General features: G+C 35.9%; 1 protein-coding gene across 7 annotated transcripts in view; it reads right to left on the minus strand.

Moving 5' to 3' along the window:
* Positions 1–4131: 4131 nt before the first annotated feature.
* PRPF18 (pre-mRNA processing factor 18) overlaps positions 4132–16475 on the minus strand; it is a gene marked incomplete at both ends in the record, with an annotated part of 62105 nt that continues 49761 nt past the window's right edge. For all 7 annotated transcript variants that reach the window (XM_084254469.1, XM_084254468.1, XM_084254466.1 and 4 more), the window contains 2 exons: positions 4132–4212; positions 15697–15852. In XM_084254469.1, coding sequence (XP_084110595.1) covers positions 4132–4212; positions 15697–15852 — 237 coding nt within the window. The remainder of the gene's footprint in view (positions 4213–15696; positions 15853–16475) is intronic.

Here is a 16475-nt window from a genome sequence, read left to right on the forward strand (position 1 = left end):
GAGTCACAACCAACATAGTTTTTAAAAGAAACACAACAGAAAAACAAACATGAATGCATCACACATGCTTTCAGTACTTTTGTTTCAGATATATATGCATATATGTTGTCATACTGGGTCTTGGCGTATTTGCTGTTGTTTACTATGAATTAGTGTCTTTTGCCCACCAGTTTCAAATGCTACAGTTTTAACTCTCACACTTCGCAAGATTGACAGAAACTCTATGCCAGTCTCAGACTACAACATGATGTCTCCCAAGCCTTAAAGGAAGAGCAGTTTGAAAGCAAAGGCAATTTAGTTTTGGCCAAGTTGTGAAACTGGGAATTCGGAAATGCAAGGAGAGCAGACTATAACTGACTCGAGGCTCATGACTCAATCTGAGATCACCAATAATTCAAAAAGAAGCTCTAAACTTCTTAGTTGCTCTCCAACCAAGCTTGAAGTATTCCATTTGAAAACTGTAAGAAAGAAAAGGCTTACAATTATTTCAAAGCTGGTGCTTAAGGACAGGGAGAAGAGACTAAACAAAAGGAAGTGGCCTAAGTTAAATAGAATAACCGTTATCAGCAACATACGGATTATTTTAAGCAAGCAGTATAAAGTACTCCAGAGTTTACAATGAAGACAAGTAAGTAATCAGTGCTTTCATAATAAACAGTTTGGTAAACATAAAAAAAAAAACATTTTTTTAAATGAGCATGATTCCAGAATCTTGAATGGGGTTGGTTCACAGCACAGCTGCTGCTGCTAGCCGCACTGCATTCCCCTAGTTATTCCACACCACCAGAACTTATTTTTAAATTTCAAAAGATTTTAAGGTTATGGTTAACCATTGAAGAACTGGTGTGTGGTTGTAATTCAGTCAATCTAACTGTAGAATCTGTGATGAAAACCAGTTGCCATAACAGTGTTCCCATAGCGACCCTCTGGGGACTGGAGCTGGCTCCTCAGACCAGACAGCTGGAAACTCTTACATAAATGTGCCGTGAGAAAGTGCTTTCAGTTCAAGACTCCCAATATGATTCCATACCATAAATGTCTACGGGATAAAGTTATTCTTGCAGGGCCTTCATGGGAGAATGCTGTGGGGGTCAGGGAAGGAAGGAAGTACAACCTATCAAGTTATGTTCTTTAGATATTCATACAAAGGAAACGGCCACATATTAATGTTCTCCTTTCACTGAAAATGTCCCACTTAATTCTTCTATCCTACTATGTTAAAAGCATTAAAGGGGATTACTGTATGACTGAAAAGGAGTCAGTGATAGGAATCCCCAAATTCAAAACTACTGAAGACTTTGAAATACTTTTTAGTTTTTCCCAAATTGTTTACTTTCAGAATAAGTTATTACTTTCTTTCAAATACAAAGACAGTCCTATTTCTAAAGTATTTACTGAGGTCAAATCCCAGGGCAATCTAAAGTGCTAGAGCAGGTCAAGAAATCACCAGAGGGAAGAACTGAACATTAAAAGTTGTACTGCTATCAATCCTATTTCCTATTCCTTCAAATTCTGAGAGTTTAGAGTGCATAGCAAAACTCTAAGTTCTGTTATTAGTGACAGCTGCCTTGCTCATTCAGTCTCTCAGGACATCCCCCGTCTTCCAACAAGATCCGGACCATCCTCTCTTCTCTCTTTCCCTTATGTGTCAATTATCTTTGGCCTCAGCTTTATTTTCCTAATTTTCCCCATAGACTGCAAGCATAATCATGACTTCCAGATTGCTACAGGCTCTGTATTGCAGTACTGAAAATACTGCTCCATCTTTGCAGCTGGCAAGAATGAGCCTAGAAAATGCAGTATTTACTTCTGAGGGAAAACCAGTATTTTACTAAAGATGCACTTCTTTGAATAGCAGTCTGGGGAGGGAGGGAGTAAAAAAAAAGGGGGGGGCTTAGTTACTTCAGGATTGCAAATGATTTAAAAAGATATGCCTTTATTGTTTTACACAGTTAAAAACAGAAATATGAAGTATCTGCTGAACTAAAATTTCCATGACATGGAGGATGTGGGAGGTCATTTTTCCATATATCCACATGTTATTTGCAGTGATATGAAGATCCTCAATTTCAAGGAAATGGAAAACTTTTCTGAGGAAATACACATCTTGAACCTACCTCCCTCTACCCATGCCCAAAATGGTTAACATTCTCAGCACTGCAGAAAATGTTACCAATTTTGATCAATCCATCTATCCACACTGATCGATTTTAGAATGCATTTGTGTCACGATACAATTCTTGTTTATGTGAAATATTAATAGCAAAAGGAAAGACACATGAAATTAACTGTTGTGGCCTGATTGTGTATAATTAAAAGGTAAAAATTAAATAATATTTATAAACAAATCCTTTAAAACAAGACTACTACACACAAAAGTCTACATTATTGTGTTATCTTATGAAAGTCTGTCTCTCATTTGCACTAGTAAGCTCCCCTAAGCTCCAATAAAAAAAGTTTTCCAAAGAGGGAAGCCTGATTTAATTCAGGACAAAGGCCTCAAACACCATCATGCAAATAAAAGCAGAAATGATAGGCACAGTCATTAACCACAGGCAGCCAAAACCAGCTTTCAAGCCTTCCTAAAAGGGACCAGAATAAGAATTGTGAATTTACGCCCACCTATTCAGCTGATTCTAGCTCCTATCACATCCCCTGCCCTGTTAAACTCAGAATTACTGACAGGGCAAGTAGCCAGCCTGGATACAGAAAATGCTTAATAATGTTTCTAGTATTACCAATACTGTTAATACCATCATTATTATCATTACATGAGTACACATAGCTTCTGACTGCAGGGTTCCTAAAAGCTATTTTGGATGTATTTTAATAACAACACAAAAATAGTATTTACTGAGCTCTTATTAAATGCCAGACAACCACCAATGAGCATTTATCCTAAACAATGATGATATGAGGTAAGCACAACAATTACTAACTACCATTTGCAGATAAGGAAACTGAGGCATAGAAAGATGAAGTTACTTGCCGATGGTCATACAGTTAGTTAGTGGGTAGAGAGCTGAAATAAGAAGGCAGAAGTTGACTTTGCACCCCCTCTCTTACACTATTAGTACTGCCGATCTTGTCACATGACATTCTATTTACTCACCTTCCTCTGTTAACTGAGTTCTCTCAACTTCTAAAATGCAGTGACTCATCACAATTATCTGGGTATGACACTGCAAGACTGAGAACAAGTCCCCTCTTTGTGGAAAATCTGAACCAGGACCTACTGTCTTGGGAAGCAACCAGTGGACTGACACCTCTTTGCTGAGTGGGATGTGCAAGGAACATAGCCCTTCATGGTCTCATGAAGATGAAGAAGCTGGCAGGCAGTCCTAATTGAGGAAGGATCAGCATCATCAAAATGTCTCCATTCTAGGCTGGCTTGATAATCCATTTCCTTACCTTGAACTTCGATGCACTGGAGTTGCTCTGTTTGACTTCTGCTGGTATAATATGCTCTCCCCATCTTCCCACCCCTTCTATTTCCTATTAATTCTATCTGTCCCAAGAGATGACAGACAACACTAAAACTGACACTTCTTAAAAGATAAAGGCAAGCTTTGAAACAAAAAAGAAGAAAAAAAAAACACTTGAGTTTACAGTAATAACAAAGCTTACATTCAAATTCTAATGCAAGATAGCAAAAGTTCAGCAAGATTTAAGGACTATAAAGTTTCATTGAATGGTTCCCTTTTTTGAAATATATAAAAATATTTTCTATAAATACTACATAAAAGACAACATGAAAAGTACCATATTTTACAGAAATAATTAAGTCCAAACGTTCCTTCTGAATTATCTAATCACAGCAACTTTCAGGTCTAGAATGAAAAAGTAATTTTAAGCTCCCATCTGTGACTGTTATCTACACATTCAAATTACTGGGAAAGGTCTTTCGAATTTAATATTTTGGCTATTTAAAATAAAAGGAAGACACAAAAATCAGTTTGCAGAAATATGACACAAGAGCCCACACAGTTCTTAAAACCAAAAGTTGCTTTAGGTAGAACTCAGAGACTAGAAACTCCATTTTCTTCTTCCCTCATTTGTTTTTGTAATTCCAGAAGTCTGTACCAAGCTCCCGTAAGTTTCTTATTGTTATTTACACACTATATATAGATCTTATAGTGCATTGTACTCCACACATTTTGATGGATCCGTTGGAAAGTGCTTCTGGCAAATGGTCATTAATCTTTTCAATCCCTAAGAAAATAAAAAAAAAATTGAAGTGGTTATGATTTGGTTGAACTATTCTTAATTGCCTCTGGACTCACTCCAGTTTATCAATGTCCCCATTAAAATATAATAGTCCCCAGCAACTCCACTCAGATGTATACTTAGAGAAACATTTACACATGTGCACCCAGACATTATGTACAATGTGAACCATAACAGTACAGTTAACAATAATAGTAACAGACATGCTGGAAACAACCCAAATATCTATGACAGGAGAATCTAAGAATAAGCCTTAGTATGCCCCCAAATGTAACATTTTACATCAATAAAAATGAGTCAACTGGAGCTACATATAACAACTCAGCCTTTCTCCACCAGGTTTCAATAGAGAATTGAGCCCAAATTGTCTAACTTAAAACATCCATTTTATCTAATGAGAGAGCACTTTTCCTGTGTATCTAAAATGGTGCTATACATATATATATACCATCCTTGGAGGGGCTGAGGAAAGAGTCAACCAAATTTTCTTCTGTGTTCTATAGCACAGATGTAAACCTCTGGCTGAGAACAACTGATATACATGAGGTCTTAGAGACAATGTTTAGTGTAAAAATCAAGTTGACCAAAAGCTATAGACAGTACATTTTAATAAAATTTTAATAAAATTCAAAAATAATTTTAAAATAATATATTGCTCAGAAATACACACATAACTTGGTAGAATTCTTTTTGAAAAAGGCCCAAAGAAATGACAAATACAGGATAATGGTAACTTCTGGGGTAGAGAAGGAAAACACAGACTCCAGCTTATCAGAACTCTAGTTTTTAAGATGGGAGGTCTTTATATGTTCGTTTTATTATTTACTTATAACTTACATGTTACATCTATTCTTTCGAATGTGCCAAATACTACAAGATAAAACATTTTAATATAACATTAAAAGCTTGTACACAACATTCCAAACATGACCCAGCCAATCCTGCAGAATTCCCTAAAGGGGATGGATTCTGTATTACCTTTTGTTCTATACCTTTGGCATCTGTTAATCAGCATTTAGTTCTTTTTATACAACTACAATACACACTACTAATTCCCACTGACCTTCACAGATTCCAAGCGCTTTCTCCCTCTTCTGTAATTGGGTCAGTTCTTGTCTATAACTATGTAGTTATTTTTTCAACTGATGAGATGAATCAGTTAATATTAAAATTAGGTTATTTTAATAAAATACGAGGTTGGTGTTTAGTTTAGTTATTCCTATTAGATTTCTCATCCACTACTAAGCAAATACACCTCTAAGTCAGTATCAAAATTCACAAACAGGCCAGGAATAACAGCAGAAACCTGTGACATGCCACCATCTGGGGGACAATTTTGCAACCAGCAATGAATTCTATTAACTGTTTTATCTTCTACAAATTAGGTTCACAAAAATTAAAACCTCTCAGACCCTTTTGCAATAATAGGAACAGGTCAAAGGTTTACTATGTTCAGGCCTAGAATAATTACTAGATATTTAATATGACAGTGTATATAGCACTTTGCCTGGTACTTAACTAGTATTCCCTCAAAATTAATTTTCTTTCCTCAAAATATTATAAAATTAATTTTCTTTCCTCAAAATATTATAAAATGTCATTGGCTCTTTAAACAACAAAGAACTTCATGGCCTAGTGAGAAAGCAGAGTATATGGATATAATTACACAACATATCCACAGAAGAGCACATCTTCAAGTCTGAGGGGAAAAGTAAAAAACAACCTCAAAATGAATACTAATATTAACAGGTAACTAAAAATTAAGCATTCAGAATGCATACTCTAATAACCTAAGTATTCCAGCAACTAAAACTCAGTGAAATCACCACCAACAAAACTCCTTCAACCCCTTAGTAAGTGGACAACACAAATTTTAAATTACTTCTATGAATTAAACTATAGTTCAACATGAACTACAGATTCAACATGAGAGAAGAAAGGCTTTCAAATATTTTACTTAAAGACCTCTGTGAATTCAAAGACTGTCCATAATATGCTTAAGAATTAAGAATTAGGACTGTGGAAGGTTATCTTTCAGCTGATTGCCAGGACAACAAACTTTGGCAGGCATTGCCAGGACAACAAACTTTGGCAGGCAGTGCAAAAACACCATATAATTTGCTTTGCTCCTCAATTTCTTTTTTTGTCCCCTGTGCTAATCAGGTATTTGCTTGAGGATAAAGATCATTCCTTCTCATAGTCCAGATTCTCCTGCTGTGAATGCTAATATGTGTATGCAGAATTGTGATCTGTAGTCATGGAAATATATGTGATATCACTAATTTGGCATCTTAAGTTTCCTGAAGGAATAGGTCAGAAGAACACCCGGGTGAAATACAAAAAGCTTTAGTCAGCAGCAAAACAAAGCAGGAATTATTAACAAAAGGTAAACTGACTGCCAGAGGTAAGTACTGGTATCTTAGGTGTTTGCTCCTTATAGAAGGTATTTGTGGTGCTTGTTTACTGTCACTAATGTAGATTCTGTGGCTTAAGAAAAAAAAAAAATACTAGTATCCTGCTGAAATTTTAGCTGCCAAAAGGTTGTGAAACAACAGTACAAGTCACAGTTACCACAGAACATTACATTTTTGCAGTAAGAACTGATAGTACAGAATACAGATTTTTAAAGGGGTATAATCTCAGGAGAGCATATGATTACTTTCCAAATAGAAATCAATCTTTTTGAAGCAGATACTTCAGGATATCAGTTTCAAATTGCTCTTGGATGTTTAAAACAGTGAGACAATGAGCTACTTAGCTTATTGAAAAAATCGTCTTAAAAAATAGTAGTATTTTCAAAGTAAAAAATTGAAATCAACAAGCAACTATGGGCCAGAGATGCATGGGGGGTGAGGGGGAGGAAGGATTAGGGTCAAAATAAGGGGGGGTGCAATTGTATGGGGACTATAACCAAAATGAAAATGCATGCATTGTGCAAAAATGAAAAATGATGTAAGAATTATATAAAATAAAATATTTTTTAAAAACTAGTAGTATGTTTACATATAATTTTTATTTTTGTGAAAGCAATACATTTATTTAATAAATCTTTGTTGGGTGCTTACTCCGTGGCAACAAGTGTTCTAGGCTATGGGACTACAGCAGAAAACAGAACAAAAAAAATCCCCACCCTCACTAAGACTGTTCTAAAAGGAAAAGGCAGACAAGAAACAGTGATTATGTAAAATACCTAACATGCTAGATGATAAGTGCTATGAAGAAATAAAACAGGGGAATGGGTGTGAATACTGGGAGGGAGCAACCAGAAGATGGGCTTTGGTTTTAACTGTAAGTGAACTAAGGAAACAGTGGGGGGCTTTGAGCAGGTAACACAATTTGATTCATATTTTTAACAGGACCTATCTGGGCGCTGTACAGATAACAATCTGAAGAGGGTTAAGGACAGACACTCAGACACCAGGGAAGAGATAATCCAAATGAGAGGGGTTGGTGGTTAGATACAAATGGCAGCAGAGGAAGTAGTGAGAAGGGATCAGATTCCAACTGTATTTTGAATACAGAACCATCAAGGTGTGTGGACAGAGGGATTAGGACAGGGAAAAAAAAAAAATCAAGGTATTTCCATATTTTGTGAGATGTGTTGTTGAAAAAAAAAAATCACATAGCTTTGAGAGCAAATCATAGCAGTCCTCTGTGAGCAACTCAGAGGCAAACACCTAAAACCTCTTATGTGTTTCTTCTGGCATTTACTCACATTTCTAAATACTCACTAAGAGTGCTAATTTTTTTGTTTGGTTTGGTGGGTTTTTTTTTTTTTTCTGCTTCAGATAGTATCTACTGACCTACTATTATGAAAGCTGAAATTTAACTGTCTTACTTCATGCCCATTGGTTCCACACATGCATACACCCATCCACACACATACCCCTACCTAACATACTTTCTCTTACCTGTCCTTTCCAAATCACAATTCTTAGTGAATTCAATATTCAGGATTTACCTCATGTCTACATAAACTTTGTTCAAAGCGTAGTGTGCTATGATATCTCCTTCCATAGGTGATTTTCCCCATTATTTTTTGTTTCCTAAATATAGATGTCACCAATTCATTCTCCAACAGTGAGCAAATATAAGCTGAGTCATAGTTTCCACTAGCTATTTAAAAGTGTGTCTGGGCCTCCCCGGTGGCGCAGAGGTTGAGCATTGGGTTGCGAAGCTGCCCGCAGCCTCTGCAGAACGGGGTTCGATCCCCGGCTGCTCCCCAGCCACCGGAGGAGAGCCCCACATGGCGTGCAGACCTCTCCTGCCACCTGCTTCTCCTCTCAGCAGTGTACTTCGGTCCTTCTGTCTGCTCTGCTCCCCACTCTGGCTCTGGTGAATTCTCTCACCCTCCCGTGCTTCTGACTGTACCCAGTGTTTGTATAAATAAATAAACAAATAAATAAATAAACAAATCTTTAAAAAATAAAAAAATAAAAGTGTGTCAATGAACTGTCAAAGTTCTAATAAAGGAAAATTAACGAGATACTTAAATAAAAAATTTAGTACTAACTTAAGGCTTAAGGAATAGTTATGTGACCTGAAATGTGATGTTCAAAATATGTGTATATAGGGCCTCCCTGATGGCGCAAGGGGTTAAGCACAGCACTGTGTCCGCAGCCTCTGCAGCATGAGTTCGATCCCCGGCAGGCCAGGGAGCAACCCACATGGCAAGGCAGACCTCTCCTGTCTTGCCCGCTGCTCCCCTCAGCAGTGTATCTCAGTAGATCTGCCTGTTCTGTTCCCCACTCTGTCTCTGATGAATCCACTCACTCCCTGCACCTCTGATCTGTACCCCAGTTCTTGTATACATAAATAAATCTTTTAAAAAATGTGTATATAATTACTTAAAAGTTAACTTTTACAATTACAACTAATACCCACAGTCCTGCATAAAGGCCAATCCTACAATTGTCTGTTAGAAGTCTTTTCATATATCATTAAAAATTAATTTAACCAAATAACCCATTCTAGATCTTTAAAGACTGGGCCTGATCTAGTCACTTTGGATGATGGCTGAAAATAGTAATTCCACACTGCTTCTATGGAAGTCCCATTGCACGGATTAGATATATAAAAAAGTTCAGTTAGGGACCTCCCTGGTGATGCACGGGGTAAAGCATCCCACAATGAAGCAATCCGCAGCCTCTGCAGCACAAGTTCGATCCCCAGGCCAGCCAGGGAGCAACCCATATGGCAAGGCATAAATAAATCTTAAAAAAATAAAGTTCAGTTATCTGCAAGACTTAGTGGAAAATTAAATAAAACTAACAGCTTGGGACTAACTCAATCTACTTACATAGTTAATAGTAAGAAACAGTGCTCTCATTTTTGTTTGTTTTCTAATGAGAACATATTTCCAATTTAAAGGTTCATCATTGCACAGAAAATTAACAAATTATGAGTGAGATTTTCATTTCAAGAATAGCACTCACCTACTTAGCTAACTTAGGTAAAAATGTCAAATGCCTAATTTGAGGAAGATTTCATTTATTCACCCTTTTCTAATGCAGGGTGATCTAACTTTTTTGCAAGCATGTGGCTTAGTAATGTAAGATTAATACCCTAAGCAAAATGTATATTTGTTATCAATGAAGCCTCTAGCATAGAGGCATAGTATAGCACAATTTATATCAGCATTCCCCAAAATGTGTTTGCACCAAACACTATCATTCTACAGTAAGAGGTGACATATGTGTAAGATAAAAGGTGTTTTTAATATGCCAGGAAGTAATAAAATGGTAGACAATTGCTTTTGTGCAGTAACTTACCTTGGCATGAATGTTTTATCAAAGTCAAAATGCTAGAAGGTAGAATAAAATTACATGATCCACATGTATGACATACAATTTGAGGACTGACACACAGGAAGTGTTTACCAACTATGATGTTGTATACTCAACATGAATCAAGCTGTGGTCATGCATCATAATGAATACTTATACTATTCCGGGCAATACATGAATATCTTATAAATTACTAATGTCCAAGAACAAATAAATATGGCAATTCCAGTGTAGATGAAATAGCCAAAGTCTAAAGTATGGATTTAAATAGCTGACCTAATATTATTGGAATATATTTACTAAGGAATTTACAAACTAATGGTTATTAAAAATAATTTGTTATAGGACACGCTGCTTTCAAAATAGTGAAGTTTAAGAAAAATTACTTGGAATGAATAGTACTCCTTATTCTTTTGAGAACACAGTGTACAGATCAATTGATCCTGTGTACAACAGTAATGTAAATATCAAGGATGATACCAACAGAAAACAAAGGGCACACTCAAACTGGACAATTTGATGATAGTACTTCTGAGGATTTTACAAAGGCAGGGCTTGAGACTTACAGCAGATACACAGTACCCCAGAGCTGGCTATATTGGGACACCACGGCGAGCCAAATTGTGAAAGGACAAGGGAGAAAGTGATCACTGAAACAGAGAAAGAGTAACTGTGGAGCCACCTAAAAGGTAAGGTAACTCAAAAATTACCTTAACCTGAGAGAAGCACTGGCAGTCAGTAAAAAAAAAAAAATAGTCAACCACATGATGTCACAAAAAGCCAGGGAAATACTACCCCAACCCGTTTTCCTCCCAGCTAAAAAGTGCTTTACAGTTCCTCTCTTGTCCCAATCAGAAACGAAAGGACAAAGGGGCTTTGTCAATGGTGTCCATAAGAAATTGGTTGTTACCCTGTCAACCTATGTGTAAGAGTCAGGTTTCTGGGGTACAGGGCAAGATGAGGATTGGTGGAAAATAGTCATGAAGAGGCAAGCAGCCATTTGATGTCAAATTCACCTTTTTTTCTCATTCCTATTTCTTCTCTTTTATAAAGACAAGAATGCTCAAGATGTGAACCTTTTCAAGAGGTGTCTTGAAGTGACTGACTTATAAAGTCTCTAAATAATCAAGAACTTCTATAGTCTGTGTAAAAGCTTTACTCAACTCTGGGTCAAAGGTTACACTCTCCCTGAGCGAAAATGAACAAAGACCTTGCAGTTTACTACCACCAATTTAAAGCTAACCCTGGGTTTGAGGCTAGTTGGTAAGCTCCACAACATTTCTTTGATCTGAATGCTAAGAAAACTCTTCCTGTGGTATGTTTAGTTTTTGTGAGAAAAAGAACACTTCAGTTTCCACAGTATAAATTTGATAGCGGTATGCATAATAGCAAAAGATGAAACCATGTTACAGTTAAATAGACCCATGAACTGTTTTCTACTATATTTCATTAAACAGGTATTTTTCACCTGATATTCTCATGAGTATAAATAAAAAATAATTACCTCCCACACTGCAAAATTCCATTTGAATGATGCTCAAAACAGGTAAAATTAACCAAAATCTACCAATAATGACACAGGTAAGAATAGTGACTATTAAATGACCTTCACACTATTAAATGACCTTCACAGCTACTCTCTCAACAATTATCTTAACCTAAAAAAAGGCTTGGATTTACACATTTACCAGGTGTTAGCAACCATGGCCTACAAGCTATCTGCCTCTTTTATAAATGGAGTTTTATTGGAACACAACCACTAGCTGCCTTCACACTAGATGTACAGGACTGACTGGTTGCAAGAGAGACCTAAGAATTGCAGAACCTAAATTATTTACTATTTGATCCCTTAAGAAAACGTCTGCCAACCTCTGACTTAAACTTCAAATAATATATTCAAAATGTTCCTTTTTAGGAAAATTCAACTCAACCTCATCAAAAAAGGAAAGTGACAGGGAGATTCATATGACAGCTTAGTAAAATTAGTTCATTATAATCAAGAATATACAAAAATCTAACTTGAGTTGGTCATTCTTTGGTCTTAAGCTGCATTATGAGTTTATTTTGAGATAGGTCACAAATTGACATTTTGTTTGATTTTAAATATTCTTAATTTTTTTGAACTGATACCAATATTTTTAAAATATTTTTTTAATCAGTTAAAAAATATCAAGATTTTGTCATTAAAAAGGAAAATCAAGCAACAATGACACCATATTCCTACAAGGTAACAATGAGCTAAGGTAATTCCAACAACACCAAGACTAAGCATCAGCTGACACTTCACAATGTGCTTCTATCATCCACTTTTCTCACAGGAGAATTGAGAGAAAAATGAAATAATACTGCTTCTCTGTGTCTATGTGAAAACTAGGAAACCCAATAACAGAACATCAGGTGTTTCTTAGTAGTCAGCTCGCTTGTCATCTGACTTGGTCATGGACACATTTGCAACTGTAGGTTAAAGTAATGACTCTTAGAGAAAATGGCAGAAGTGTCAGAGAGATTTAAGGGACAGAGGATAAGAAAGGGAAATAGTTAACTCAGTGTTTGCCAACATCAAATGGCAGGGACCTCTCCCATCTTTCAAAGCAGTTGTACTCCTAGATGAAGAGATGCTGTTGTGCTTTAAAGCTTCTTCATGCAATTTTTGCAATGTCTTGTGAGTCTGTATTTCCAAATAAAAAGTTAACAAAAAACATCTTTTGCTTATATTGATTAGAAATTTGTCTTCCTACATATACCTTACATGGTTCTTAGCTATATAAACAAGTTTAATCCCTCTTCGACTAGAAAGCTCTTCCATTAACTACAGCACTGCTGTCCAGATCTCCACCAGTCTCCTTTCTCAAGAACTAGGAAGAAAGTGCAAGATTATTATTTTTCTTGTCTTGACTCTACAGACTATTTATTCAATCAAGAAACACTGATTGAGCATCCACCATGAGTTAGGTCTGTTGGAGACTCCGGAGGTACAATAGTGTACTATGTTTCTGCCCTGTGGGGCTGACACTAAATTATTATTATGTCTAAATTAGTATGTCTGTGATAACATAAGTTATTGTACGATTTTCAGTAGCCATGTCATACTACTAATTTTACTTATAACCCATTAAACTCCCTAATTTTTCCTCATATACAGCACCTGGATTGTATGCTGAATCAACTGGCTTATGAGATTGAAATTTCTTTTTTTATTATTATTTCTTGGTCACATGTGTATCAGTTTTTTTTTAATTTTTTTTTAAGATTTATTTATTTATACAAGCAGTGGGGTACAGTCAGAAGCGCAGGAGGGTGAGAGAATTCACCAGAGCCAGAGGGCAGAGCAGGCAGAATGACGAAGTACACTGCTGAGGGGAGCAGCGGGCAGCAGGAGGTCTGGCACCATGTGGGACCCTCACAGGGGATCAAACTGGCGCTGCAGAGGCTGCGAGCAGCTTCTCAACCTAGCGCTCAACCTCTGCGCCACTGGGAAGGCCCTAGATTTAAATTTCCTTATGGTCATCCTTGCTAAATATGTTTTTAGAATCTGCCCTTTTTTTAATTTATTATTTTTTTTATTTTATACATTTTACATCATTTTTCATTTTTGCATAATGTATGCATTTTCTTTTTTTATATATTTTTTTACATCATTGTTCATTTTTAAATAATATTTGCTTCCCCCCACCCCCTCAGGTGTAGTCCCTTCACCAATGTACCTGAGCACTATCACCTCAGTCCCCTGTGCTCCTCCCTCCCTCTGATCCCTCTCCCTCAACCTCCCCTGCAGGATGTCTCTGATTTATAATTGTCCATTTTTGCTTTGTTGTGTTTTGTACTGTTATTTTTTTTTTTTCACACTAATGTCTTATTTGGTTCGCCTATATTCCTGCTATTAGTGAAACCACTCGGTATTTTTCTTTTTCCTTCTGGCTTATTTCACTGAGCATAATTCCTTCTAGTTCCATCCATGTTGCTGCGAATGGCATGAGTTTATCTTTTTTGATTGCTGAATAATATTCCATTGTTATATATGCCACGTCTTCTTGATGGAATGCCAATTTCTCTTCCACTTTAACACATACCATATACCTTCTTATTTTTGTTGACTATAAAACTGATAAAAATGCTTTTCTCTACAGTCATCCAAATCAGTCACTGAATTGTCAAATAGGACAGCATAGAGGTATCACTAAAAACCCTATGACATATCACTAGCACCCACCTGAATAGATATAGATCCACTGATTCCGTATTCTGTGGCTCCCTCACTCAATAAGCTATGAATCACCAGAAAATATCATGTCTATGTCTGTTCAGAAGAGTATTACAAGAATAATTATCCTTCCTAACATTCAGATACAGTATGTTCACCAATTTCCCCTTGATATTTTAGGAGGAAAGGGGGGAGGGAAGATGGAGGAGACAAAGAATTTTTTTAAACAGGAAGGGAACAATTAAAAAAGAACACAATAGGAAGGTTAGGTCATTGTATAGCTTCAAAAATAAACCAAAAATCTTTTTAAAGGCTATGTATATTTGAAAAAAGAAAATGGGGTTATAGTGAGGTGAAAATCATGTCATTGTCTAAAAAAGAAATGCTCTCTTTAAGACAATTTGTCTATATAAACTTTTATAAACCCTATAGCTTTGGCCATGATATAGTTGAACACAATTAGCAAATTTAATCATTGGGAACTGTTTTCCATTTTAATGTCAGCTTTTTTTCCTAACTAAAAACTTAATGCCTTCAATATAGTCACTGGTGGTTATTAAAAACTGGAAATGTCTTTGGGTTTCAACAGTCTATATTTGAGCTCTGTAAATTTTACAGTTCATATTAGGAAGTCACATTGAAATCATATTTTAAAATGCTAATATATATGAATAAGGCATAAAGCATGACACACAAATTAACATTTACCACTTCGAATTGAAATACAAATAAAAAGATAACTTATGAATATGGTAATGATTATTCTCTGGCACAAAATCTGAAAGTATTTTATGAATTTTACATTTTCAGTAAACTTCCAGAGTGTCATCTTCAAGTTTTAGAATTAACATCTCACAAAATCATTATACATATACAAACTGAGAATTCTGGTAATTTGGCAAAAGTTAGATTACAATTAATTTTTTTTCCCCCAATAAGAAGAAAAGTTTAACCCAACACAGTGCAAACAACTTTATTTGTGGCATGTGTAACTTTAAGAAAATAAACTATTGGGGGGGGGGGAGAAAATAAACTATAAATGCTACAGACTTATTCATGTAGAAAGTAAGTTCCTTGAAAATTATTATTAATGCCATTTTTGTTTTCTTACTACTCCTACCTTTTTAGTCTAGTAGATGTTACATATACCTTGAAGGTAGATAAGGAATAAAAAAGAACAACTTGCAAAATACTGTAAATTTATCAAGCTTCACTAAACCCTGAAAGTAATCTGTGATTTTATTTCAATGCTAAGGTAATTAAAACACAGCCATTTCACATTGTCTAAAATCATATATGAAACTTAAAAAAGATCTTTAATTCTATTCAGTGAAGGTATCTTAAATATCACTCCTCAATAGTGAACTTGCATTCTAATCAAGTTTCATCCTAATTGCTATAATTCTCTTGCTTTCAAAATTCAGTTTGGGAATTGAAGAATGTTAAACTTCAGAGCAATTTCCTTCCCTCCAAATTGCTTACCTGTATGTATTTCCGCTGTGTTTCATCATTTAATACGTGTGCAACATGCTTGGAAAAAATCTTTTCCCTACCAGTTCTGGCATGGATACCAACCATAGTGACACCAATGGGCCAAGGAGCATTTCCAATGGCCATCTGAAGATAAGCATCATTAGCCTGAAAACGAAGTTTAAGAAGAGATCAGAAAAGCAAAACTCTTGTGTTGGTCCAAATTCTTATTTCAATTATTTCCCAGACCTTGATGTAGTTTTCATCAATCTCTTTGGTATGCTGAAAGTATTACCATTTCAGTTATTCAAATATAAGAAATTAAAATATTGGGTGACTGACTGCCCTGCCCAAGACCACAAATGTTCATGGAAAAATGGAAACCAAAGCTAATCTTGTGACTATAAAGACAAACATTCCTGCGCAGCCTTTGTGCATAAAATTAATACATTTCAGATATGGAATTACCAGGTAGGTAATTCGATACACTGACAGAAACTCAAGTTTGGGTCACCTATAGACCTAATTTTCTCCATAGGTGGTCACACAGAGGACAGAGGCTAACTAGTTTTTCATAATCCAACCTGAAATTATATACATTCCCTGCACAGCTGAACAGAGCTCTGAAAGCAGCGAGAGTTCTGTGTGCTGGGACTATCATATACGGTCCACAGCAGATGTATAAACAGAGATTAAATATTGGCCCTCAAGTCAAATTACTAAAGAATGAGATCGGCCCACTTTGTCCCTGCATCCCCCATCTCCCACCTGCCAAGAATCTTAAAATAAAA

This window comes from Talpa europaea (genome assembly GCF_964194135.1).
Source record: "Talpa europaea genome assembly, chromosome: 14".
Lineage (NCBI taxonomy): Eukaryota > Metazoa > Chordata > Mammalia > Eulipotyphla > Talpidae > Talpa > Talpa europaea.